Source organism: Gymnoscopelus microlampas (assembly GCF_963454915.1).
Source record: "Gymnoscopelus microlampas genome assembly, chromosome: 15".
In the NCBI taxonomy this organism is placed as follows: domain Eukaryota; kingdom Metazoa; phylum Chordata; class Actinopteri; order Myctophiformes; family Myctophidae; genus Gymnoscopelus; species Gymnoscopelus microlampas.
Genome location: NC_139952.1, coordinates 32788715 through 32813269, shown reverse-complemented (window position 1 = coordinate 32813269; position 24555 = coordinate 32788715). Strand labels below are relative to the sequence as shown.

General features: G+C 41.6%; 2 protein-coding genes across 2 annotated transcripts; both read left to right on the top strand.

Moving 5' to 3' along the window:
- Positions 1 to 3111: 3111 nt before the first annotated feature.
- On the top strand, positions 3112 to 3888 carry LOC311062210 (vacuolar-sorting protein SNF8-like; the record flags this gene model as incomplete). Its single annotated transcript, XM_084081079.1, has 1 exon — positions 3112 to 3888. The coding sequence occupies one exon, from the start codon at positions 3112 to 3114 to the stop codon at positions 3886 to 3888; it is 777 nt and encodes a 258-aa protein (XP_083937205.1).
- A 1398-nt stretch (positions 3889 to 5286) lies between these two features.
- cibar1 (CBY1 interacting BAR domain containing 1) lies at positions 5287 to 24059 on the top strand. The gene is made up of 9 exons (XM_084081018.1): positions 5287 to 5472; positions 8760 to 8994; positions 10251 to 10319; positions 12471 to 12572; positions 14081 to 14107; positions 14707 to 14811; positions 15991 to 16104; positions 18675 to 18794; positions 22211 to 24059. Exons 1-9 carry the CDS (start codon positions 5444 to 5446, stop codon positions 22337 to 22339), a joined length of 930 nt encoding a protein of 309 aa, XP_083937144.1. The 5' UTR covers positions 5287 to 5443; the 3' UTR covers positions 22340 to 24059.
- The last annotated feature ends 496 nt before the right edge of the window (positions 24060 to 24555 follow it).

The following is a 24555-nucleotide window of genomic DNA, read 5'->3' as shown; positions in this document are numbered from 1 at the left end:
TCCGTACGTCCATCTGTATATCCGTCTGTGAACAGCTAATCTCTGGCACCAAATACCTACTGTATGGCCATGAAACTTTGCACACACAGTCCCAGTAGGCCAAAGAAGAACCTCTGCCCCAACGTTTTCAAATCAGCCTCATTGTGGCACTATAACAGGGCGCTTCACATTTTGGCCTATGAACTGTAGATCGTACAGACAAACTTTTTTCCCCTGGATTCCTTGGATCATGATACAACTCCACTGCCATTTCTGCCTGACGAACCTTTCGGACATTTTGCGTTTTCTTCTAAACACACTTTTTGTCACTACTCCTACAGATGCTGTCGATTACTCACGCAAATGTATACATATTATCTCTGTGGTGACTGCCTTCCAAATTTCGCTTCACACTTTTCTAGATTTTTCCTGGATTCCTTGGATCATGACGCAACTCCCCATTCTGCCTGTCAGGATTTTCCACCATTTTGCATTGTCTTCAAAACTATTCTTTTGCTACTGATCCTACAAATGTTGTCCAAACCTCACGCACTGTTCTAGTTGTGTCATGCAATACAAACAAACCGGTGCCAAAGAAATGTTGCCACTTTAGGTGGTACCTAATTCTGGTCTGGCAGTGTACAGTATGGCTGAGATTTCAGTTCCTTATTGTTTTCTCAGTTCACTGTCGGCTGGAAAAGTCTAGACAAGACTAACCACAATCATCTGTGGTTTGTCCGAAAGTGTCTATCCAAGTTCCCTTTCTTTGCCATTGCTGCTCAGTTGTTGCTTATGAGACTCAAAAAAACTGATGACAGCACTTGATCCAGTTTCTTCTTCCTTTTTCTCATCTGGAGAAGTCTTGTCAAATAATTTGTAATTTATTTTGTCCTGAAGTGTCTTTGCAAGTTCCCTTTTTTCACCATACATTGTTTTTGAGACAAATACAGTACATTTCATATTCGACATGATGTAAAAAATAATAACTTATATCGTCACTATTTCAACTTTTTCTTTCTTTCTGTAAATGAATATGCCCTACTTCGTCACACAAGGTGAAAATAGCAGATCTACAAGCTCACAACATCTCGCGTCGCGAGGCATTGTGAGCTTGTTGATCGGCTATTCTCACGTTTTTTAAATGATAAACATTGGACATACTGTACAAGGTTTCCACTCAACAGTAACAATCTTTTGTCTCATTGCGTCTGTTCCAAAACCCATTGCTGTCTCATCTCATTAGTTGTGATTGAAAAATAGTAGTAGTAGCCTAGTAATAAACAGGTAACACACCTGGACCATTGAGATGCTGCCAGGGTCATTCCTTTGTCAGTTCATGCTGCTATATGATTTGTTGTTGTTCATATTCAGCCCAGCAAATCTGACCTGGACAACGTGGGCTGATGATATGAATGGATGTTTTTGTCTGGGTTTTCAAATTGCTCCCACGATCAACCAAAAAGCCCCTCGGGATATATAAGTCGATCTGTTGCCCTGCTCTGTAGATCGACTGGTTGTTGATGGGCACATGGCAGGCCACTACAACATGTCCTGATGTACAGTATGTGTCAGGCTTTAAACCCTAACCCATGACATTATATGCATGGTTGTTGAAGACCCCCTGTCCTTTTTGCACTGTACAAGATCAGAAGGCCTGTCTGTGCATATGTGTGTGTAGGAGACTAGGAGTACTGTCATTTTTTTTTTTTTAAATCGGCCTCCTGATGGCGCTATGCCATGCCCATGTGAGAAATTTGGAGCAGAGGTTCTGCTCTGGCATCCAGGGAGTGTGTGTGCACAGTTTTGCTGCGATCAAGCCACCGGTGCTGGAGATTAGCTGTTACAGACGCACACACACACACACACACACACACACGGACGGACGGACGGACGGACGGACGGACGGACAGGGTGCAAAACATATATGCAAAACAGGACAGGGTGAAAAACGTGTCCCCATGTATGCCTACGGCCTGGCGGAGACAAAACATTTTTTTTCACAGAGCTGCTGTATATAAATATATTGGCCAACATCATTTCTGAATTCTTTGGGTGAATTCTCAGTGTGAACAAAATACTCTCATAGTGGCAGTACACCCCCTCCTGGGGAAACGTAGACATGGCACAATTTAGTTCACATCACACAGTAAACTATTATTAGAGTGTGTTTGTATTGTCAGTCACATATAGCTTTTAGTTACATATTTAATTTCATGACCCCGTGTTAAAGGTACGGTAAGAGATATTTTTTGGGTTAAAACAAAACGTTTTTTATTAAAAGATTAAAGCACTATATAGCACCGAAGTCCTGACGTCACTGCCAGTAGAGGGCGCTTTTTCGCAGGTTCGTGGCTTTACTTTTTGTGTTGATATCCTCATTGGGGAATCTTAGATCGCTTCATATAAGAACTGTGTTCCAAAAAAAAACACACCACCCTGGCGATTTTACTCATATGGATATGAAGCATCGACTCTGCATTCTGTTTTCGGAATCAGTGGGGTCATATAGTGCTGGCATCGGGTCTTTGGGGCTGTTTGGAGTTGGCATAGACATTTTCATTAATTTACCGCACTCACCTGGTCTGAGAAAAGGGGGGCGGACACTTCCTGGCAAGCAAATCTGTATTGCCGAAAAACAGTCCACCTCCTTTAATATTTGTTTTTGGAATCAGTGGGGTCAAATATGCTGGCATTGTGTCTTTGGGGCTGTTTGGAGTTGGTATAGCCATTTTCATTAATTTACCGCACTCACCTGATCTGAGAAAAGGGGGACGGACACTTCCTGGCAAGCAAATCAACAATTAATCGTCATGGCAACGGGCATGTTAAAAGAGTTGACACATATGGGCATGGCTAGTGACATCACACTACATCACAAACAATCTTTTTAAGGGCTCACGAAGGACTTCCTTTCCAAAATGATTGTCCTCATTGAGCTGTTTGTTTTCAATTGCTTGGTTTGTTCATTTTACACCTACAGTGTAGGATGACTCATTTTACACCTACAGTGTAGGATGACTTTCACATACGCACCACAGTGCAAGTATTATTTGGGGTGTGCCTCTTAGCTGAGATTTGCCCTCCACTGAACGCCCCTGTCTATTATTGTGTGTAACCAGACAACAGTAACAGATGCATCGGAGAGGTGTTGGTGCAGGGGCTATTGCCAAAAAGCAACTAGCAGAGGCCAAGTATAAGGAAAGAGGAACTGTTCTTGCTGAGGATCAAATTGTTCAGATGTCGAAACAGCTGGAAACCTTCAAGTCTCACCTGGAGGAATTTGCCAGCAAGCATAAACAAGAGATCCGCAAGAGCTCACAGTTTCGGGTCCAATTTCAGGAAATGTGTGCCACCATTGGGGTCGATCCACTTGCCTCCGGCAAAGGCTTTTGGTCAGAAATGCTTGGTGTTGGAGACTTCTACTATGAGCTGGGTGTGCAGATCATTGAAGTGTGCCTCGCCCTGAAACACAGAACTGGAGGCCTCATTACACTGAATGAACTCCATCACAGAGTTCTGAAGGGCAGGGGGAAATATGTTCAGGACGTCAGCCAAGACGACTTGGTGAGAGCCATAAAGAAGCTGAAAGTCTTGGGCAACAGCTTTGAGATAATCCCTGTCGGAGGCTCATATCTGGTGCAGTCTGTCCCAGCCGAGCTCAATATGGATCACACTGTAGCTCTACAGCTGGCTGAGAAGAAGGGGTACGTTACAGTGAGTGAGATCACATACAATCTAAAATGGGAGAGAGAACGGGCTTCCCATGTCCTGGGACACCTGCTGAAAGAGGGGTTGGCTTGGCTGGACTCTCAAGCTGCCGGAGAACCACAGTACTGGCTGCCTGCTCTCTTCTCTGAACTGACTTCCCATGACGTCACACCAGAAGAGACTAATCAAATGACACCTTAAAGGCATTGTAGGGAACATTAAGCCTAAATTTAAAAAATATGTATATATATATTTTTTGCATTTTCTCCCCTCTATCAGCCACTATATAATGATGCTGGGGTGTTTTCCTTCATTGAAACACAGTCCTCTGTCTGAAATCCGTATTTTCCCTTCTGTTTATGTTCATGTTGTTTATGTCCGGGTCGTAAATTAACGCACGCATGTGCGTGTCCGTGCGCGTCCGTGCCCGTATCAACTTTTTACTTTCGGTTTTAAAACGCTCTCAAACTTCTTTTTTGGGGCACATAATTTACTTTTAAAAAATCGTTTGGATAGAATTTAGTTGTTTAGCTTCATATATGTGGTCAATTTATCATGAAAGAGCCTATTTAAAAATATAAATTCAGAGAACCGTAGGGTCGGGCATTTCCGCGAATTGTATCCGCATAAGGCAACCTATTTTGGGCATGACTCATTTAAAAAGTCCCCCCTGCGTCACCCCCTGGTGGTCGGGGAAAAGAACTGCTGGAGGGGCGGTGTTTGACAACAGTTTTTTTCTTTGATTATGTCTGAACTCCCTACAATGCCTTTAAGAGACATAGTCTGTATGGAACTGTATGGGAAGATTAGTTGGAGGCAGAATGATTTTTTTGTGTCGGGCTAATCTCTGGATCAATCAACACAACGTCTTGTGCATATTGCCAGTAGGCCTAGGAAGTAACATTCTAACCCTTTTCCACATGTTTTTACCAGCTTGTGGAGCATGCTGGTCTATATTCAGTCATTGCGTTAGTAGTGACTTTTTCATGACTTTCTCCTCATTGGCTGTCCTTTAAGCCATGGGGAGTTCGCAATACCTTAAGTTCCCATACTCTGAACTTTGATGCGTCGTCTCCTTATTTTTAACTCTACGGTCGTCTCTGAGCGCAACACGTTCACCCGAACGTCCTCTCAGGCTATGGGATCTAAACATGTTTTAAATTTACAATTTACAATTTAGGCATTTAGCAGATGCCCTTAATCCAGAGCAATTTACTGTAAGCAGGTACATCCGAGGTAATGCATCAAGTGCAAAGAAATAGTAATCTAGGATCATAGGTAAACCAAGAACCTATCATCAGTCTAAACAGTATAATATAAATAAATAAAGAATCTGTACATTGAAACTATACACACTATAGGATGCCAGGTCTACAAATGAACCTGGCTAGTCTACATAACATGCTGTCTAAATGACATTTTAGCCTTTGCATAAGCCATGCAGTTCAAATATGATTCTTTTGGGGATCACTGCCTGAAAAGGTTGAGAACCATTGGTAATATGAGCCAATAAAACTCAATTTCCCAGCATGCCCCGCGTCAGCGGATATCCTCTGAAGCTCCATGGAAACGGTGGATTGGCGTGCTAGCCTTGCAGAGTCTGGAACATAGCGTTTGGTCTTGAAACGTTAGAGATTAAACTACATCCATACAAACTACATCTGTTGATTTTCTGTAGATCTATTTGGTGTCAGAACATTAGCTAGTAAATCTATTCGGTTTGCAACGTGTTACCAGACAATCTGTCACTGTCGCGATGTTTCGCACCCCCGACGCAAGAGCCAGGTAAGAAATACTCCATGCTGCACAACTAAACTTGTCCTTAGCTAACGAGCTAACGAAGTAACGTTACATTTAAAGGATTTATTTTTAGGGCTTTTTTCTTGAAACGCTATTCCTGAGAGCACATCAAACTACCTCTGTTTATCCCCACACATGAGTCAGACTATAGAAGTAAGAATGGATGTAATAGAGATTTCCAACTGGGCTCAATGCCGAGATAAATGGTTTGCTTTGAGTTAATAATAATAATAAATAATAATAATAATAATAATCGCCACAGATTTATATAGCGCTTTTCTAAGTACCCAAAGTCGCTTTACATAAGGAAGTTATGCTTCTTATAACTCCCATCGATAGGTAGATAAGACAGAGATGTCATAGATAGTGATTATTACATTGTGATCTGCATGGTAACCCGGAGGAGTGGGCACTTCAATGTTAAACTAGAAAATGTGCTCCTCGGAGCACAAGTCTCCGCCAGCAGACTTGTGTTGGGAATGTTGGGAATGTTCTAATTCTTATGTTCTAATTCTTACAAAAAATAGAACATGTTACTGTGTCATGTTACACTGTCTGTATAAGTGTCCTATCCGTCCTGTCTGTATAAGTGTCCTATCCGTCCTGTCTGTGTAAGTGTCCTATCCGTCCTGCCTGTCTAAGTGTCCTATACGTCTGTCGGAAAGGCGACATGTAACCACTAAATGTTAGCTTGGCTGATGGCACTGATGTCACTTCGGAACGTGCACCGCAGCGCTCCGAAGTGACACATCTATTTTTAGGCCGCTATACGTCATGCGTCTCACTAGCCAATCGGAGCACACTCTTAAAACGTATTGTCACGTGTCACGTGAGGCTTGACCAATGTTAGCTTGGCCGGGGGGGAGGGGGAGTGAAAAGTGGTGGCTCCTGGCAAATCTTTCAGGGAGGACGATTTTCCCTGTATCCTAGCTGTAGTTTACAACCCTCGTAGACGTATTTACGATTCTGACGTCTTCAATCTACGAGAGTTGTAGGGTGCACCCCCCCATGGATTCGAGCACTTTCGGCACTTTACCCCGCTACACTCCAAACATGTACAAATTGAAAATAAAAGGTGCTTACCGCAAAGCCCCAAATGTTAACGACCTCGGCGGGGTAGTAGTGATCCCCGTCGAGGTATATCTTTCAATAAAGAAGTCTTTTAATCCAGCTTGTGTCGGAATCTTCACTGTTCTTCTTTTGTTTTAAATGAGTTTGAACTGCGCATTAGCGATTTGGCGGTCGGGAGGTGTATTGCGCATTGAACTTACAATGTATCAATACACCTCCCGACCGCCAAATCGCTGTTGCACAGTTCAAACTCATTTAAAACAAAAGAAGAAGCAGTGCGCAATACACCTCCCGACCGCCAAATCGCTAATGCGCAGTTCAAACTCATTTAAAACAAAAGAAGAACAGTGAAGATTCCGACACAAGCTGGATTAAAAGACTTCTTTATTGAAAGATATACCTCGACGGGGATCACTACTACCCCGCCGAGGTCGTTAACATTTGGGGCTTTGCGGTAAGCACCTTTTATTTTCAATTTGTACATGTTTGGAGTGTAGCGGGGTAAAGTGCCGAAAGTGCTCGAATCCATGGGGGGGTGCACCCTACAACTCTCGTAGATTGAAGACGTCAGAATCGTAAATACGTCTACGAGGGTTGTAAACTACAGCTACCTGTATCCCATGCAATATATCAATGTAATCACAATCTAACCTATCTACATATAGTGATTACATAGATTGCATACTGTAGTGATCATATACATCAGTAGTTCTAGAAATAAAAATAAAATGGCCTTAAATTCATTCCTCATTTTGCTGGGGACTTCACTGGAAGCCCCTCAAGGTCCAATAAGGAGCCCTGGGGGTCCTCGGCCGGACCCCACTTAGATTTGCAAGCATGTAAAGTGCGTTATAGATTAAATGTATTATTATTGTTATTATTACTAGACCATACCCGGTCGACGCATCCGTGGGGGGATATGCGCACATGATCTGGCAACCCGGGAGGCGACATTCTTTCACACATAAACGCTAATAAGAAGCTGAGATTTGATGAAATTGAAAAACGGGCTTCACAGTTAAGTTCAGATGGTAATGGTCAATGGCTGTGTGCAAAATCAGAGCAATTTCTTGCTCCAGCCACTGAGGAGAACCGGGTAGCTTCACCACTACAGACAGCGCACCACTACAGACAGAGGTTACTAGAATTATAGTAGGATGATTATGATTACATTTACTGGGCCTCTTACCAATCAGATGGACTAGATATTTTGTTTTAAACAGTGTTAAGGAATGGTGGAATGAACTTCCCACTGAAGTCAGGACAGCAGAGTCACTGCCCATCTTTCGCCGCAGGCTGAAAACCCACCTGTTCAGGAAACACTACCCTTCCTCTTTGCCTGGCCTACTTGTTGTTAACTAGTTGTACGAACTCTTGTTTTAGTTTTGTATTGTTTTATTGGATCTTGTTTAGTCGATACACTTATTTGTCTGAGCTCGTGCTCATTTGATTTTGCTATTTTGTCTCATCTGTTTAAGAAAGTAGGTAGCTGATATATTGCACTTTTACCTTAGCGCTAGGTATACTCTTGGTTGCTTGTTTTTGCAGGAAATGCACTTAAGACTTCTGGTGATTAGTAGTTTTCGTTCCCTACCTATGTTGAATACACTTATTGTAAGTCGCTTTGGATAAAAGCGTCTGCTAAATAACTGTAATGTAATGTAATGTAATGTTAATCAGACTAAATTGATTTAGTCGATCACAATAAGATAAGATCTATTTAGAATTATTTCTTGTCGTTTCGTTGAGAAGATTTTTCGACTAACATGAGTGAGATTAAGTTGGTTACTTGTTCTAAATGTTGGTTTCGATATATTTTTGGTAAATTGCCCAGCCCTACTCCTTAACATCCTCTGCACATCTGCATACAGCAGCAGTGTATCCTGGTTCCTCAATGTCCTCACACTACCATGATTTATCTTTTTATAGGCCCAGTATTTTCTTTTCAGATGGCATTGGTTAATGATCAAAAAGTGAAGTCAACACAAACATCTTCCCGCTTCATAACTGTGCAAAACAGTTAGTTAGTAACAATTAGTCCAAAATTGTGACAAATCTGCTGCATAACTGCCGATACCGGTGTCATAAACAAAAATGAAATAATGGCCGATATATCGACCAGACCGATACATCGGCCGAGCTCTAGAATTTGTTCTCCGCACTGAGCCATCCTAAAGTTTATCTTTCTCCACCGACGCCAGGGACAGTCAGACCAGACAGATCCAGCAGAACGTCACCAACGTGGAGAAGCACTTTGGCGACATGTGCCAACTGTTCGCCGCCTACGTCCGCAAGACCGCCCGGCTGCGGGACAAGGCCGACCTGCTGGTCAGCGAGATCAACCTGTACGCGGACACAGAGACGCCCAACCTCAAGAGAGGCATGAAACAGTTTGCTGAACAGCTGGCCAAGGTTCAAGACTACCGTCAAGCTGAGGTTGGACTAACTCAACTTTAATATATTGGTGTCAGTGAGAGTCAAACTGTCCTTGAAACCCGTGTTTTAAAATAGTGTTTTTCAAACATATTTAATTTCAAAGACCCCCATAACTCTGAGAGTGTACAAATGGAACCAAACGGATCCGTAAGGGTCCGTTTGGTTCCATTTGTACACTCTCAGAGTCACAGACCTGTAAGGGTCCATTTGGAACCCTCTCAATGAACCCTGAGGGTCCCCAGACTCCACTTTGAGAACCACTGAGATAGGATTACTTTGGTCATTGTCAGTGATTACTTGATCAAAGCAATGTAAGCTGGTTGCATTTGATTTCTTTATGATTACTTTCTAAATAAATGCTTAGGGATAATGTACACAGAGGTCATTGTTGCTGTACCGTAAGGGCTTTATTTTCCAATAATGACTGCTTCACTGTACATTATGCCACATATTACACAGCTACAATGATTTGATAAGAAATATTGAGTTAAAAATAAGTGCATTCATTGGCTTGCAAGCTTCCGCTTTCTTAGCTTTGTAAACAGAGGCAGAATAGACCAAATCATCATGACGTCACCACAACCACAAATGTATTACCGGGTAGATAATGCCGGCAGCGTGCCATTGGAGCAGTATTATTCATGAACCTTATTCCTGGAACAACAGGACACTTCTGATATTGACTATCAGAAATATTTTGTTGTAAATATCCACAGGTTGACAAACTAGACATAGCTAATGTTCTGACACTTTTATTTATATTTTTAAAAATGTCCATGGAAATAAATATCATTTTTTGATACCGTTTGCAAAATATATGTTGTTGTGTAACCTATAACATTTTGATTAGTCACTATCATTTAGATACCACATACTTATTTGTTTTGTCAAGTAATGAAAAATTGTCTTGCAAAAGACATCCATGCACCATAGACCTTTTTTGTGGCAGTCATTTGGCATCAAAAAGTAGTGTAAACACAGGTGTTACTAATGATACTACTAATTAAGGTTGTCAAACAGTCAGGTTGCTGCTGTTGTGCATGTTGTCTCACTGGAAAGACTCTGCTACACTGAATTGAACAAAACCTTAATTAGTATCATTGGTAACACCTGTGTTTACTGTACTAGTTAATGTACGTATGGCTGCCATGACAAAGGTCTATTATCACACACACAATTCCAGTGATAATAGTCCACCAATAATGGATGGTGATTTATAAGTGAAAAAATCAACCTAAATTGAATCCATTTTCCAGGTGGAGAGACTTGAAGCCAAAGTGGTAGAGCCATTAAAAAGCTACGGGGCCGTTGTGAAAAGCAAAAGGGTAAGTAGTACTACAACACATAAACTCAAAAGAACAGACTTTATATTTCCATTTGAGATTATATTTCAATATTTACTTCTTCAGGGAGCCAATAAAAAAATATTAGCATTGTGTTGGTTGCCAAATTAATAGACCTCACAGTGCTGTCCACTAGAGGGCATTGACAGCATTGGCTTGTCAATCCCAAAGCTTCAGGGTTTGCTGTGTGGTTCTCTTGTCATATTGTCAAAATAAATATTTCAAACATCTTAAATGGACTAACAGCAAGATGTTTTAACATGCCTTAAGAAAAATAACAGGCAATAGGCTCCAAAGTGTACTGATAGACTTGACCTAAAACCAGGTTAACAGAACAAATTACTCCTATTTTAAGTTCACTTCACTGGTTGCTTGTCTATTTTAGCATTAATTCGACCAATTACTTCATTTTAGAATTATTAACCCTTTATGAGCCTGTGTGCAGCCTGAGGTTGTCATACAGGAACCTGCTGGTTGTTTCTGAGTCGAGGCTGAAGACTAAAGATTCATACTTTATCCTGTCGGGCGGCGAAAATAGCCGACCTGCAAGCTCACAAAAATTAGGCAGGAGCGTGAGCGTGTCTTTGCTGTCAGGGCTCCTGGACTGAATGACCTGCTGCCTTCTTTTAACCCATTAAGACCTGGAACGCATATGTGTCACTTTTTGATTTGAGCTAAAAGGCATTATTTTACACTTTGGCTATTAAAAAATAGCAGATCTACAAGCTTATAGTGCGGCACCGATGAGCCGCACTATGAGCATGTAGATCTGCTATTTTTGAAAAATCGTGAAAATGTGTGCAAATCTTTGAATGTATATTGTTTTAAAGCGAACATTTTTAACTTGAATCTTTGCTTCTGGGGGTCCCTGGAACAAAATATTTTGAGATGGGGGTCGGCAGCCAAATACATATAGTTTTGGGGGTCCTTGACATGAAAAAGTTTGAGAACCACTGATATAGAAACATACGTTTTTTCAGAATACTGTTGGGATTTAGAAGACATTTGTAGAATCGGCTTCAGGTTAAATAACTTCTTAAAAACGTACTTTCATCAAAAGGCTTTTCCATTGATTTGAAATGTGTTGTAATTCCAGTGTTTGATACTACATGAATGCTTACATTTCTTACTAAGCTTTTATTTTAAATGCCTCTAACTCATTTTCTGCCAATAACGCATATATGCGTTTTTTTTTAATCCATCACTTGCCTGCCAATTACGCATACGTTTTTTTTTTAATTTGACCCAAAGACCAAGGAGATATGATTTTTCGAAGATCTAGACTCCTATCCACTTCTATGTTAACTTAAAACTTAAACATCCTGTATCTGGGCTCCTGAGTACTTTTTTAATTTCAATGAAAAATCTCTGGCAGAAAACTGCAAACAATCTGAAATAATTCTGGCGGGTTAAGTGTTAATATCCTCATTATGCCTGATAATGATAGTCATTTAACAACCACTTAAACCCTATATATGCTTGTTTGACTTGACTATACAAGGCCCCTCCTGTTTTCTCTCTGCACTAAATATATTCGATCTACCAGCTCACAACGCTTTGTGTTACCAGCTTTGTGTTGTCTTGTCGATAGGCAATTTTCACCGGATGTTTGGCCCAGAATCAGGATGTTAGGGTTCATGTAGTAATATTTTGTTTTTGTTTTGGGGCATTTCAATATTGCCCACTCAGTCAGCACACCTGGGGGTCCCCTCATTCGTGAGCCTTCCCAAGCCTTCCTCTTCTCTTGTTGTGTTTTCCCCATCAAGGGTTTTTCCTTGGGAGTTATTTCTTGCCCGATTTGAGGGTTTTAAGGACAGGGGGTGTCGTTCGGTTTACTTTGTTAATCACTTGTTATTGCTAGTGTTTGTCAAAGGGCCTTTCCATGAATTCACCCTTGCTCTGATCAGCACAATATGGGACTAGATTTGAAGGCCGCACACCAGCCTGAAAATCTAGTTGTTTAGCTTATATTGTTTTAATGATTTTTTTTATTGTATTATGTTTTTGTTCTCATTTTAGTTTTAGAATCAACGAGCTCTTTTGAGGTGGGCATAGGTTTCCATGATGATCTATTGATTAGGAGGAGTCCTGCAGGGCCTGGTTATACATGGTACTCTGTTGTCACCCTCACAGGCTGATCTGAAGACCACCCAGAGTGCCAGAGAGAGAGAGGCCAAGCAGATGGCTCAGCTGGAACGCACCCGACAGAGGAACCCCTCCGACAGGCAGATCATTGTATCCTTTACCTCAGTGATTCTCAACTTTTGAGTTTCTAGGACTCTCAAGTTTGATATGCATTAGGTCACGGACCCCCTTTAAAAAAAGAAATCTGTATAAGGTATTGCATGAAGCTCAAAGTATAATATATCCCTTGCCCATATGAGCTTTCCGTCTTAGATCAGCGGTAGGAATTTTGGTTGCTCGAGCGATCCCAGGTAAGACAAGAATCTTACGGATTGCAGCTTTAATCGTTGGTAGGTATAGTGGAGAGAGAGCCTCGCTGAGTTGTGCCACTACAGGCACAGACGCTTCAAAACGCTTTTTACAACGCAGTGCATCGGTCAAAACGGCATGGTGCAACTCCGTGCCTTGCGCTGTTGTGAATATTTGTATGTGTCTAAAAAAACACTAGAAACAAGAAAGAAAATGACTTGAAGTCATATTCTACCAGGTGCTGTGTGTGTGTGTGTGTGTGTGTGTGTGTGTGTGTGTTTGTTTTCATAGACCTGATTACTTGTTTTTCGGAATGCTTATTTCTCTCGCCAAACCTGGCAACATAATTTGCGACGCGAAACGCTAATAATGTTTTTTATATAAGTGGTGGCAACATTTTTAGACACCACACAGGTCTTCTCAACAATAGCGAAGATTGAAGTCAGTGTGAACATGGCCAAATAATAATAACTTAATAGCCAAACTAGGTCTAATGGCATTTAGGCTAACTGTGTTAGCCTGAGGCTGCAGTACAACTTGCACTGTCTGCTCTGCAACTGTTGCAGTGTGAATGAGGGGAGCGGAGAGCGGAGGGCTGTTACTGTGGGGGGCGGGCCGTCTCCCCATTCGTGTGGCCATTGGCTTCAAGGAGTGAAGGACAGCCAGGACAGCCAATGACGCAAATGTGTCGAAAATATGTCTAATGCAAATCTGTAATATGTCGACCTCTGCTCTGACGATTCTTAGACTCAGGCGCTCTTCGAGCACCTGGTAAAAAGTGATTTTCAGCGTAAGAGAGCGTGTGCCCGGCCGTAGGAAAACAATGGTTTTGCTGGAGACACGTCTCTAGCCACACGTCTCTAGCCAGTGTGATTGCCAGGGTCCATTCATTCTCAGATGGATACAATGGATAAACTAACTCTGTTTACCCTGTGTTTTCTCAAATGTTACCAAAACTCCAAAGCAAGTGACGAAGTTCCGCAAATAAATCATCATGTTGGATGAAATTAAACTGAAAAAAGATTATGGGATCTGTAAAGAAAAGTAGTAGGCTATGGCTTTTCTTTACAAAACAAGTCCGGTAAGAGTCTTTGTCCTACTAGCGTTTAACCCAAGTCCACCCCCACCTGAAGGTCTTAATTGTGTTGAGCATGTACACTAAGCTGCTGTACATTGGCCACTTATGCCTATTTCTTTGTCAATTTGTCAATGTTGTTTATATTATCAATACTGTGAAGTTAGTCTATGCATGAAAGTGGATTGTTATTATTATTTGATGATGAGTTCCTTAACAAAGCCTTCAGTCCCAGGTTGGTATCTTCAGATCTTCTGTACTGGTGATGTATATGACTGTAAAACACTAATATCATTGCTCCAACATAGTATATCTCATTGTATCCCAAATCCAGCACTTTTTGTTTGCATAGTTTGTGTCGAACTTGAGGGAATAAGATTTGTGAGAGGTCGTCTTTACATACATAGAGAAATACATTTTCAGAATGCAATAGAAAACCAGTACATCAATTCAGTCTTCTGCATTCATTTTTTGTAATCATTTACAGCATATTTCATTAGTTATTGGTATAATGAGGCCATATGTATGTAATGTATGTACATCACTGTCTGCAATGACTCGGTACACTGCATCATTAAATCACTACACAACATAATCATTTATATTAGATCTCTGACACTATATGGTTCAATTTGGTGGTCACACATAACTTCTGAACTATTCATCATAGAGTAATGAGACTGATTGCATTGTGAAAGCTTGTCTCAGGCATCTCACCTCCCTGCGTTATGTTTGTTAGATGCCTCCTATAATGATGTAAATGGACGTCAAAGTTTGGCATTTCTCAACTCAACTAGGCCCTCCTCTACAGTAGGTTGCCCTTGTCTTTGTGGCGTGCATTACGTTCCTTTCTCCCGGCAGGCTGAAACGGAGCTCCAGAGAGCCACCATGGACGCCACACGCACCACCAGACGTCTGGAGGAGACCATCGACGAATTTGAGACACAGAAGATCCGAGACATAAAGGTCACTCTCTCTCCCAAGTCGCCGGCTTCCACGTCTCCTCTTTCACTGAGTTCCCATCCTCTCCTTTTCTTCTTTGCACCTTCCGTCCCTCTGCTCTTCTTTTGTTCATATGAGTCAGCCGCTAATGAAGAAGAGCCAGGAAGAGGTTCTTTCAGGGCAGAGATAATGGCTCCAGTCCGTTCTTTGTTGTGACGGTGAAGTTCAACCAGACAGTGAAGGCTTTATGGCTTTGTGATCCTTCCTGCCTTTAACCTCTTTTACTTTCAACCATCTGAATCTGTTCCTGTGCTGTCAAGTACAACGCACCTTAACCTTTTCATGTGTTGAATGGAATGGAAAAGGAAAGCTCAGCACTGTATGCTTGTGTAACCCACCCGTTTCCAACTCCCCAACCATGGTAGATATTTGCGGGCTAATCTTAGAGCCGAGCGATGAGTGATTTTCGGGTTTGGTTCGGTTTGAATGAGTCAAAATGATCACTTTCTGTTTTGATTATTTTACTTATCATTAGGCAAGGCAAGTTTATTTGTACAGCACATTTCAACAAGGCAATTTAAAGTGCTTTACACAACATTACGAGCATTAAGACAAAGTGCAAAAGAAACACATTATAAAGGCATTTGAATGCAATTAAAAAGCTATTAAGGAATTAAGAGATGTAGAAAATAAGAATGAGCTAAAACCAAACCGATACAATTATGAGAATAAAGTTATAGTGTAGCACAAGAAATGAATCAAAAACCTTGGTAAAAGGAAGCGGCAAGCTAAAAAGTCTTCAGTTTAACTTCAAAGATTATAGCAGGCCAGTTCTTATCATCACTTAATCAGAGATGCCTCTTTCTATTGTGTACTGCTTTGTATTTAACCCCAGATTCTTGAGTCCACCTGCATGGGATTGTGCTTATTGTAGTTTTATTCTGATGTAGATGTATTCTGAAGAGTGCCACTTTAAATGCACCAACTGAAACCCAAACTTAATAGATTTCACAAATAACTAAATCCCTGCACACAATGTTTTCAGATGGGGGTCCGTGGACAAATACACAAATACTTGGGGGTCCTTCACATGATAATAGTTTGAGAACCACTGCTCTAAAAGACTCAAAAGGGCACTGTTCTGTGAGGCTACGAAATCGAGACAATTAGATTGAGAACTGAAATGTCATCCCTCTCCTGCAGAAGATCTTTGGGGACTTTGTGACGGTGGAGATGTCATTCCATGCCAAGGCCTTGGAGCTGTACACAGCCGCCTATCAGAACATCCAGAGCGTGGACGAGGAGGAAGACCTGGAGGTAAGAGGCTGCTTACTTCAGGCCGTATCAGCTGACATGGACGGCATATTTTCAACTGATGTTTTCTGTCTAAAATAAGCCATTCTTGTCGTCCGACACGGTCAATTAATGGAAGTAATAAATGTTCCTTGTAGCTTGGCCAGTTATGGAGTCTCAAGACAAACACGTTGACTCCCACAATTTTCAAATGTGTCTGTACTTATAATAGAAAAGCTCTGAAAAAGAGTCGAAAAGAAAGTGGATGTCCCACCTCCATTTCTCCTGTGCCGTCCCGTAAATAACTCCTACTGGAAAGTTGGAAACCAAATTATTCGAAGCCTCTCTAGTTGCTTAGCAGAAACGGAAATTCAAAAATATATTTTAAAAGATTTAAAATATTTTAAAATACATTTTCATGAACATCGTATCGTCATTCAAAGCATTCAAAGATTGTGGAAGAGATGGTCTGGCTTGAGAGACTACCAGCTATGCTATGGCAACAATGTATTATCTGTGTTTTTGTACCTAGCTGTTCCAAACATTTACCGACAGTCACCGTTCATTGGCTTTATCTATTTCTGCTACCCTAAAGAATGAATTCCTCTGGGGCTGGAATCTGATCACAGTTTTTGAATGTCCATCAAGCCTTGACTAGACGTTTGCTAGCTTAACCATTTGAAATCTTAGCATTCCTATTCTGGGGGCGAACATTCGGTGAAAATAGCCGAGCTCACAACACGTTGCGTTGTGACGCATTGTGAGCTTGTAGATTGGCTATTATTGAAACAGATATTTAGTGTAGAGTGAAAACAGGAGGGGGCCTATTATAGAGCCTTGGTGAACTTCAGTCAACTAATTTATAGTGTTTATGGGTGTTTATAAACCCAGCCCAAGGCATCATGGTCACACATGCCCTCATTACTCTCACTGAGTCATTGCTTGTTCATACGGGATGGTACCACCGACGCCCTTTCACCAGTGTTGTCTTTGAGGTGGTTATGATTGTTTGATGGGATTTGACTGCTAAACTAGAGGGACATACAGTTGATTAGCAGATGGACAGCAAAAAAAGATTTTGTAGTTTGTTTTCCGGTTCAAAACTACAGCAGGGGAAAAACAGGGCAGGCACAGCGGAGATAATCAAATTAATAGTGGTGGTGTTAGATTTAGGTTGGCCGCTGTATATGCTTGCACATTGGCACACCCATGGCGCCTTAATCTAACTCACCCATTATTAATTTGTCTGCAGCTGCATTGCTTACTAGCCGGTATGTTTTTACTATTCTGTAGTTTTTAACCTGAACCAGAAAACAAACTTCAAAATCAGCCTAGGGTTTCATGTGCCTTTTTAATCAAGAGAACAAGTCTCCTCCCAGAGTTGGCCTGATGCCATTTCCCTCCCTCCCCTTTCTCTCGCCACTCTTTGTTTTGTTTCTTTTTTTGCACTGAATCATCTCTCCTCCCATTCATATCAAAGAGAAGTTATTCACCCGGATGAGACTAGTTTCCCAGTTACTCATAATCACAAAGCACGGGAGATTGAATCATCCGAACGACACACACCAACGCCGGGCATGCAGATAAACCTGACTGAGAATATCTGTGGAATGCATTTCAATTCTCCAGAAAAAAAAGTATATAAAACACCCCGAGATGCATCTTAAAGTTGCACTTACTTTTACAAATTTTTATCCTACGCCAGATTTGAACACTGTTCTCCCCCACGTGATTGACCATACCTGGTCAGGGGACATAGTTTGCTTATGAGCTTTGCTCATAACCCTAACCCCAGCCAGTAGGTGTCCTACCCGACATTAGGGTCTGAATGTTTCAATGGAATAGTAGGGAGACCACCTCCAACCACTGCACATTTATTAGTTATTTTGTATTAACATACTCTTCCATGCAGTTTGGTTAAAATAAAGTTGTATTCATTCATGTGTGTGTGTGTGTGTGTGTGTGTGTGTGTGTGTGTGTGTGTGTGTGTGTGTGTGTGTGTGTGTGTGTGTGTGTGTGTGTGTGTGTGTGTGTGTGTGTGTGTGTGACAATGCAGTTCCTGTATGATCACTTTCGGGACGGATGGGAAATTCTGCTCGTATATCATTTCCCCTTTCTTGTGGTTTCACTCATCCATGGAATATGTGACGTGTAAAACGACTACACTATATCTGTCCCTGTCGAATGTCTTTTTTATGCATTGAGAATGTTTTTGCAACATCTTGCATTGTATTCAATTTGCACATGATCAGGATTTTTGTGAGTATCATATATATAGTATTGCCTATTGTAGGCCTGTTTCTGTGGAAGAAATAGTCTACTATTTCTTACTTCTTACTAATGTAGAACTATTCTGTTACATATAAAGATCCTGTTTTCATAATGCAAAGTATTGGCCTTAAAATATACCCCCAGTACCAAACGTTAAAGTCCTCATTATGCAGAATGGCCCATTTCCCATTTATCCAAAAATAGAAATACTCAAATAAAATGAAACGATATCTCATAAATGTAATGTAAAGTACTGTACTTGAGTAAATGTACTTAGTTACATTACTTCCCACCACTGAACACATCCCACTGTGTTTTGGCAGGTGTTCAGGAGCCTGCTGCACCCCCCGGACCACCAGAGCCGTTTAGAAATAGTGCGAGCCAATTCCCAAACCGCCCTGGATCGGACTGGCTCCTCCCTGAGCAAGACGGGACCATTACAGGTAAGATGCAGCATATATAGACACCTTTAACACTGTGCTTTCAAGAGGACATTTTTTTATTTAAAAAAGAACGAAAAGGGATCTAATGACATCATGGCTTCAATGTGACGCATTCATTAAAGTTCCTAGTCGGCACGACGGTTTGGGTTTCAGTCATTTGGATTCCATAGAAGCCAAGCATGTCACTGTAAATTGACTATCTGCAAAACATTAAAAGAGTATTTGAAGTGGTTAAACTAGCAGTAGAATAAAGAGTGTTTGAATTTGTCAGACTAGCAATAGAATACTAACCTGACTCTGCCAGATGCCCTAATGGTCTCAGATATTTGATAAAAGCAAAGGTTAAAGCCCCAATCTGCAATTTCTTGGTTGGCTGTACAGTATGTAGAACGGTGTTCTACATGGGGGGGCTCCTTTGATGCTGTTTCACAAATCACAGATTAGGATTTAATGGCCTGACAAAATGCTACAGTCGTGACATTTTATTTTGCTTTATTCCAAGCGTTGATCATCTCGAACGTCAGTGGTCTATGACATATCTATGACATTATTACTTCAAACTTGGGCAAGGTTTGGCCCAATCCGAGCCCCATTGACTTTATTATGAATATCAAAAAATATAAAACATGGGGAAAGAATGTGTGGATGTACAAAGTTGGCCTGGCTGCTGGCAATGTGCACAAAATATTTGGCACTTATCGGTCCAGAGGTTTGCAAGATAATCTCCACAGACTTAAAGTTTCATATTGTTTTTCATTTTGGGGGGATACCTGACAAATACAAATGCTACAAAACCACGGCACAATAAAAGCCGTAGAATTTCCCACAGTTTTTTTGGGGGGGGGCTGTCTTTCTGCTGTGGTTTGCCTGTGGATTGTCATATTTGACAGCAACACAATCAAAAATTCTGTTCGGTTCCACTGATAAAGTAAAAATGTTCTAACGTCTTTAGACCCCAGGAATCTTCCTCTTATGAGTGTTGCTTATAGCAGCATGCTGGTCCTCTTCCTAGAAATATAGTACAGTCAAAAGTACTGTATTTCTGTTGTGGGGTGAAAGTCATGAGCTTGCAAAAACAAAAATACAATTTTTTTTAAATGTACTGTTACTGTCCACCACTGGTTGTCGTCATACCGATGCAGGTGTGACACATTTATCATTGCATCCCAGGAATGTCTTGCATTTCCTTGTCCATTCATTTATTTCATTGCCATTTTTGGTGGGCATTTTTCACACTCTATATTTAGATTAGGAGAGTAGACAGACAGGGAACCTATAGGGCAGAGTTGGGGGAGACATGCGAGACATGACAGGAGTTGGAATCAAACTTGTGTCCTTGTGACTCGTAAGGAACAATGCTGAGTTACCGGGCACACTTTGATATTATTTCTAGTATAATGCCCTCGTCTGAAATGTTGACTTTTATGTTTTACTCTGGTGTACTCTGAGGTTAACTACATGGAATATATTACTTACATGCAGTGTGAACTTTTAAATTACGAATGACTAATTACTCATTTATATCTGATAATTCACAGCTTAATGGGTCACTGATGAAACACATCGCAATATGTTATAAATATGCACTCAAGGAAGAATGTTTCACAATTATGCATTTAATATGACAATTTGAGTCCATACCTGCATCAATGGAATGCATGTATGTACTCCATGGGTAAATATCACTTACAATTAATTAAAATTGGAATCTAGTTAAATTAATTTTGCCTCGAATGCCATCAACATAATGCTGCCTTTTACAATTCAGATTTTTTTGGTGTGGTTTGTTTAGTTTTTCTTTGACTAGACCATACCCGGTGAAGGGCGCCCTTCACCATACCCGGTGAAGGGCGCGCGTCCCCTCGTATATATATAAAAATTTGCTATATAAAAGAGCAAAATAGGCTTGCTATTTTCTGTTGCCCTGCAGCAGGCTTGAGTATATTTTTGATGGCATTTTACACCACTAACAACATTAATCAGAGAATCACACGTCTTTGTCACAACTCGTGTTTTGTCTTTTTTAACCAACACAGTACAAAGTACTGGACACACAGATGACACACAGGTCATAGATGACTCAGGTCATAAACCTGGAAATACAGGAAAATAAACATTGTATTACCATATATTCATATGATTCACAATTAAACAGCAGGTAATGTAGCACAGTCTATCACAGTAGAACCGAAATAGCAGAAAATGACTACAATACCCATGAGGCATTCTGAACCATGAGCCAACAACGCGTCGCCCCAGCTACCATTAAGTTACAGTGTCCAAGTTACAATACACAAAATACACCAAAATAATACTTTTCAATGGACTACTTGGGTAGCACTGATAATATTAACCACAGTAAGGTTCATAAAGTGTGTTGATGAAACGTTTACATTGTTGATTAAGTCACGATGACGACGTTAGCATTAGCGTTAGCCGCATGCTAGCGCCAAACGTCCGTTAGCTTAGCATCACGCTAACGGCTCATAGTAACTTGGTTTGGCTAATAAACATTAATCCCAACTAACGCCAACACAGTAATGGATGTAAACATACACAGACATGCTTTGGACATTATTATCAGGTTGCATGTTGGTGGTATGGGGTTCGTTTGGTTTGGCCTCGTTTTCATAGACCTCGTTGCTTGTTTCTCTCGCGAAACCTGTGGCCATGTTTCCCATTGAACCCGGAAAAAAACCCTACGTCCGCTGCCACTACTGCTCCCGGTTTGGCTACAATGGGAAACATGGCCACAGGCTGACTAAATAAGCGATTTAAACGGGTAGTTTCGCTGGCGACCTAAAATATTATGCAGCCGACCAAACCTTAAACATCCGTGCGGTTTAGAATCTACCATTAGTTTTGGGATACGATGTATACAAAAGGGTAAACAGTGGAGCCTTGGCGGACGTTCCCCACACACGTGCATCGTGTGTGGGGAAACAAATCTGGAGTGTTTACTTTCCACAGCAGAGAGTGGGCGGGGTCTATGGTGTAGAGTCGGTGTTGCCATGTCCGCCGATTGTAAGCGCTTTAGGGCCAATGTTGGTGTTATAGGGTTCGTTTGGTTTGGCCTCGTTTTCATAGACCTCGCTGCTTGTTTCTCTCGCGAAACCTGGCACACAACGACGCATGCGCAGTTTGATCAAGAGTCCACCCTACCACCAACCACCGTGAGCTTACTAGAATTATAATAGGATGTCACAGCCTCAGGTCAGATTGTGTACAGGCCGGTTCCAGCCCTCTGGCCGTATGTTGCGCATGTGTGCCTGCTGTAGGAACACATAAGTGTTGTAGATGCATTCCATTCAGAAAGTGATGCTGTATTTGAGTCGATTATCACAAATAAGTGGAGAGTCCAAGGGTTCCCAAGGAGGCAAACATCCAATGCAAAAACATTGTATTTGTCACCCCAGCATCAGAGGACACCCAGGCACCAGAGACGAAGAGAGGAAGAGGAGGAAGAAGAGGAGGAGGATGACGAGGACGACTCTGAAGACGAGGAAGACGATGATGAAGATGAGGTCACAGACAATGACAAATAGACCCTTTTTCTTTTTTCCTTTCTTTTTGTCTTTCCCCTCCCAATTTAGGGTTCGTTCGTAAATACTCAGAGAATCTGCTCCGATTTCGTAGAACTCTGGGTTTGACAACAGAGTGCTCTGATATCAGTTAATTTATGAACAGTCAGAATAGATACTCATTAACTAGCATTTCTGTTGTCATCTTTTAAATTTAACTCAAATGATGCTATGGACATCCCGGCTTTTCACTTGGACCGGTCAGTGTGTGCTTTGAATGCTCCCAGAGAATACTGCTCTGAATTTCCGAACGACCTGGCCACGCTCCAGCGCTCTCAAAGAGTATATTACAAACATATATCACAAACTTAGTCGTTATTCCCTATGTATTCTAGTCCCTTTGTAGACCACAGACAGCCACGTGTCTCCTCCGATACATGTGACCGGTGCAACACGCTCCCAGTTCCGCACCCTGTTAAACAGGGACCAACCTGACACGCTGGGCAAGACCTAGAGTGTCTTAACGAAAGTACCGCCCAAGGACGTTCGGCTTTACAGAGCTGTTTACATTCCCAGTGCATGAAACCTGTGTTGTGATTGGTCGAAAAAGACAGTTTCCAGGGGAAGTGCATCCATGGAAATATCGCCTTATAGACATTATCTGCAATAGATGGTTACCAAGGCTGGGAACGAGGCTAGCGACAGAGATTGTCCTCCCTGCCTGTCTTCCCTCCCGCAAACGCGGCCAATTGTGTTTGATGGAGCACCCGGCCAAGCCGGATACACAGCAGAGCCCTTGGTCTTCACGGTTGTGTACAGGAACCTTACCCCTATGCCACCCGAGTGCCCCCTTTTTTTATTTTGATTTTTTACTCGAGTGGTAAACAAAGAGAGAAAAGGACATGAAAATAACATTTGAGAATGTAAAAGTGTGTCATATTTTTCAGTCGCAGTGTCATGTAGTGCACTGTAAAATCCTCAGTGTTAAGGGTCCATTTGGTTTCATTTGTACAATCCGAGTTTGATTCAATGGGGTAACTGTTTCACTCATTCTTTCAAGTTCAAGAAGTGAAATGCTGCATGTAACCTTGCATCAGTGGTGGGTGCTGTATCTTTATTGATTCTGTAATTCACCACAAGGGACATTTAATTCTTTATGAGCGATATAGTATTAGTCTTACTGTCCTCTAAACGTATTGCATTAGCCATGTAATTTTGTATATTCCGTGCCAAAAGTGTACTATTTTGGGGGATGTTTGTATATGCCACAATGCCAGTGGAATGTACCGGGTTGCACTATGTGAGCTGGTATTTATAGAATAAAGACATTCCATTTTGTTTAACAGATGACAAACACACAGTATCCTTTGCATGTTTTGCAAATACATGTCATTCTTTCATAATAAGCACAGACTGTACCCGTCGTCCCATTTCATAAAAATGTCAACCAGAAGACGTATCGCAGCTATTATATAGAGTGTACCCTGTGTGAAAGGACCGGAGAGACAGCAGTTATGTGACGATGACAGTTGAAAGTGACTCATCTTTTCCTCGGTCGTAGAACAGCGTTTCAATGAGACCGGGGGATATGCACACCTGCCGTGGACTTATCTGTATGCATGTATGTTTATGTGCTTGCTAATGTGTTTGTGTACATGTACGGACATGTACAGTATGTGGCATGTATAAATGTGTGTGTGCCTATAGACCTGCTTGTACATGTGCATTCACCCACCACACCTGGTGGTAGACAGAAACAGAAGTACATATACTTGAGTACGGTACTAAAGTACAGTAGTATCTTTACTTTAATATTTGGATACTTATGACTTTCACTCCAGTACATATGAAAGATAAACATTGTATTTTTGACTTTGACTGAAGGACTGGGGTTGAGTACTTTGTCCACCACTGACCACACCCAATGATGTGTTCTTGCGTGCGTGTGTCTGTGTGTTCTGTCTCTGCTGTCCCAGTGGCACCATGTTGGCTGATAGCGGGGCACCCGTGTCTTGTCTTTGCATGAGTCACGCAGGACGTTTACCATTCCACGGCTGCCTGTGTCAGGATGGCTGGCGCACTCTCGCTGTACGTGCCCATGTGTTATCACAATCTGTCCTGCCATCAATCAATGCACACACAACAACACCGCCACACAGTAAAACCCTCAGTGTGCATTTACCCATTTCCTAGTATAGCCCCATTGGGGCCCTAGTATAGCCCCATTGGGGACTCCGGTC

What these genes read in the sequence shown, in the direction of transcription:
- cibar1 (XM_084081018.1), top strand. Translation starts at nt 5,444, where the DNA reads ATGTTTCGCACCCCCGACGCAAGAGCCAG. An exon ending in ACCCCCGACGCAAGAGCCAG is followed by an intron (nt 5,473 to 8,759) that starts GTAAGAAATACT and finishes CACCGACGCCAG; the next exon opens with GGACAGTCAGACCAGACAGA. An exon ending in CCTCCGACAGGCAGATCATT is followed by an intron (nt 12,573 to 14,080) that starts GTATCCTTTACC and finishes CTTCAGTCCCAG; the next exon opens with GTTGGTATCTTCAGATCTTC.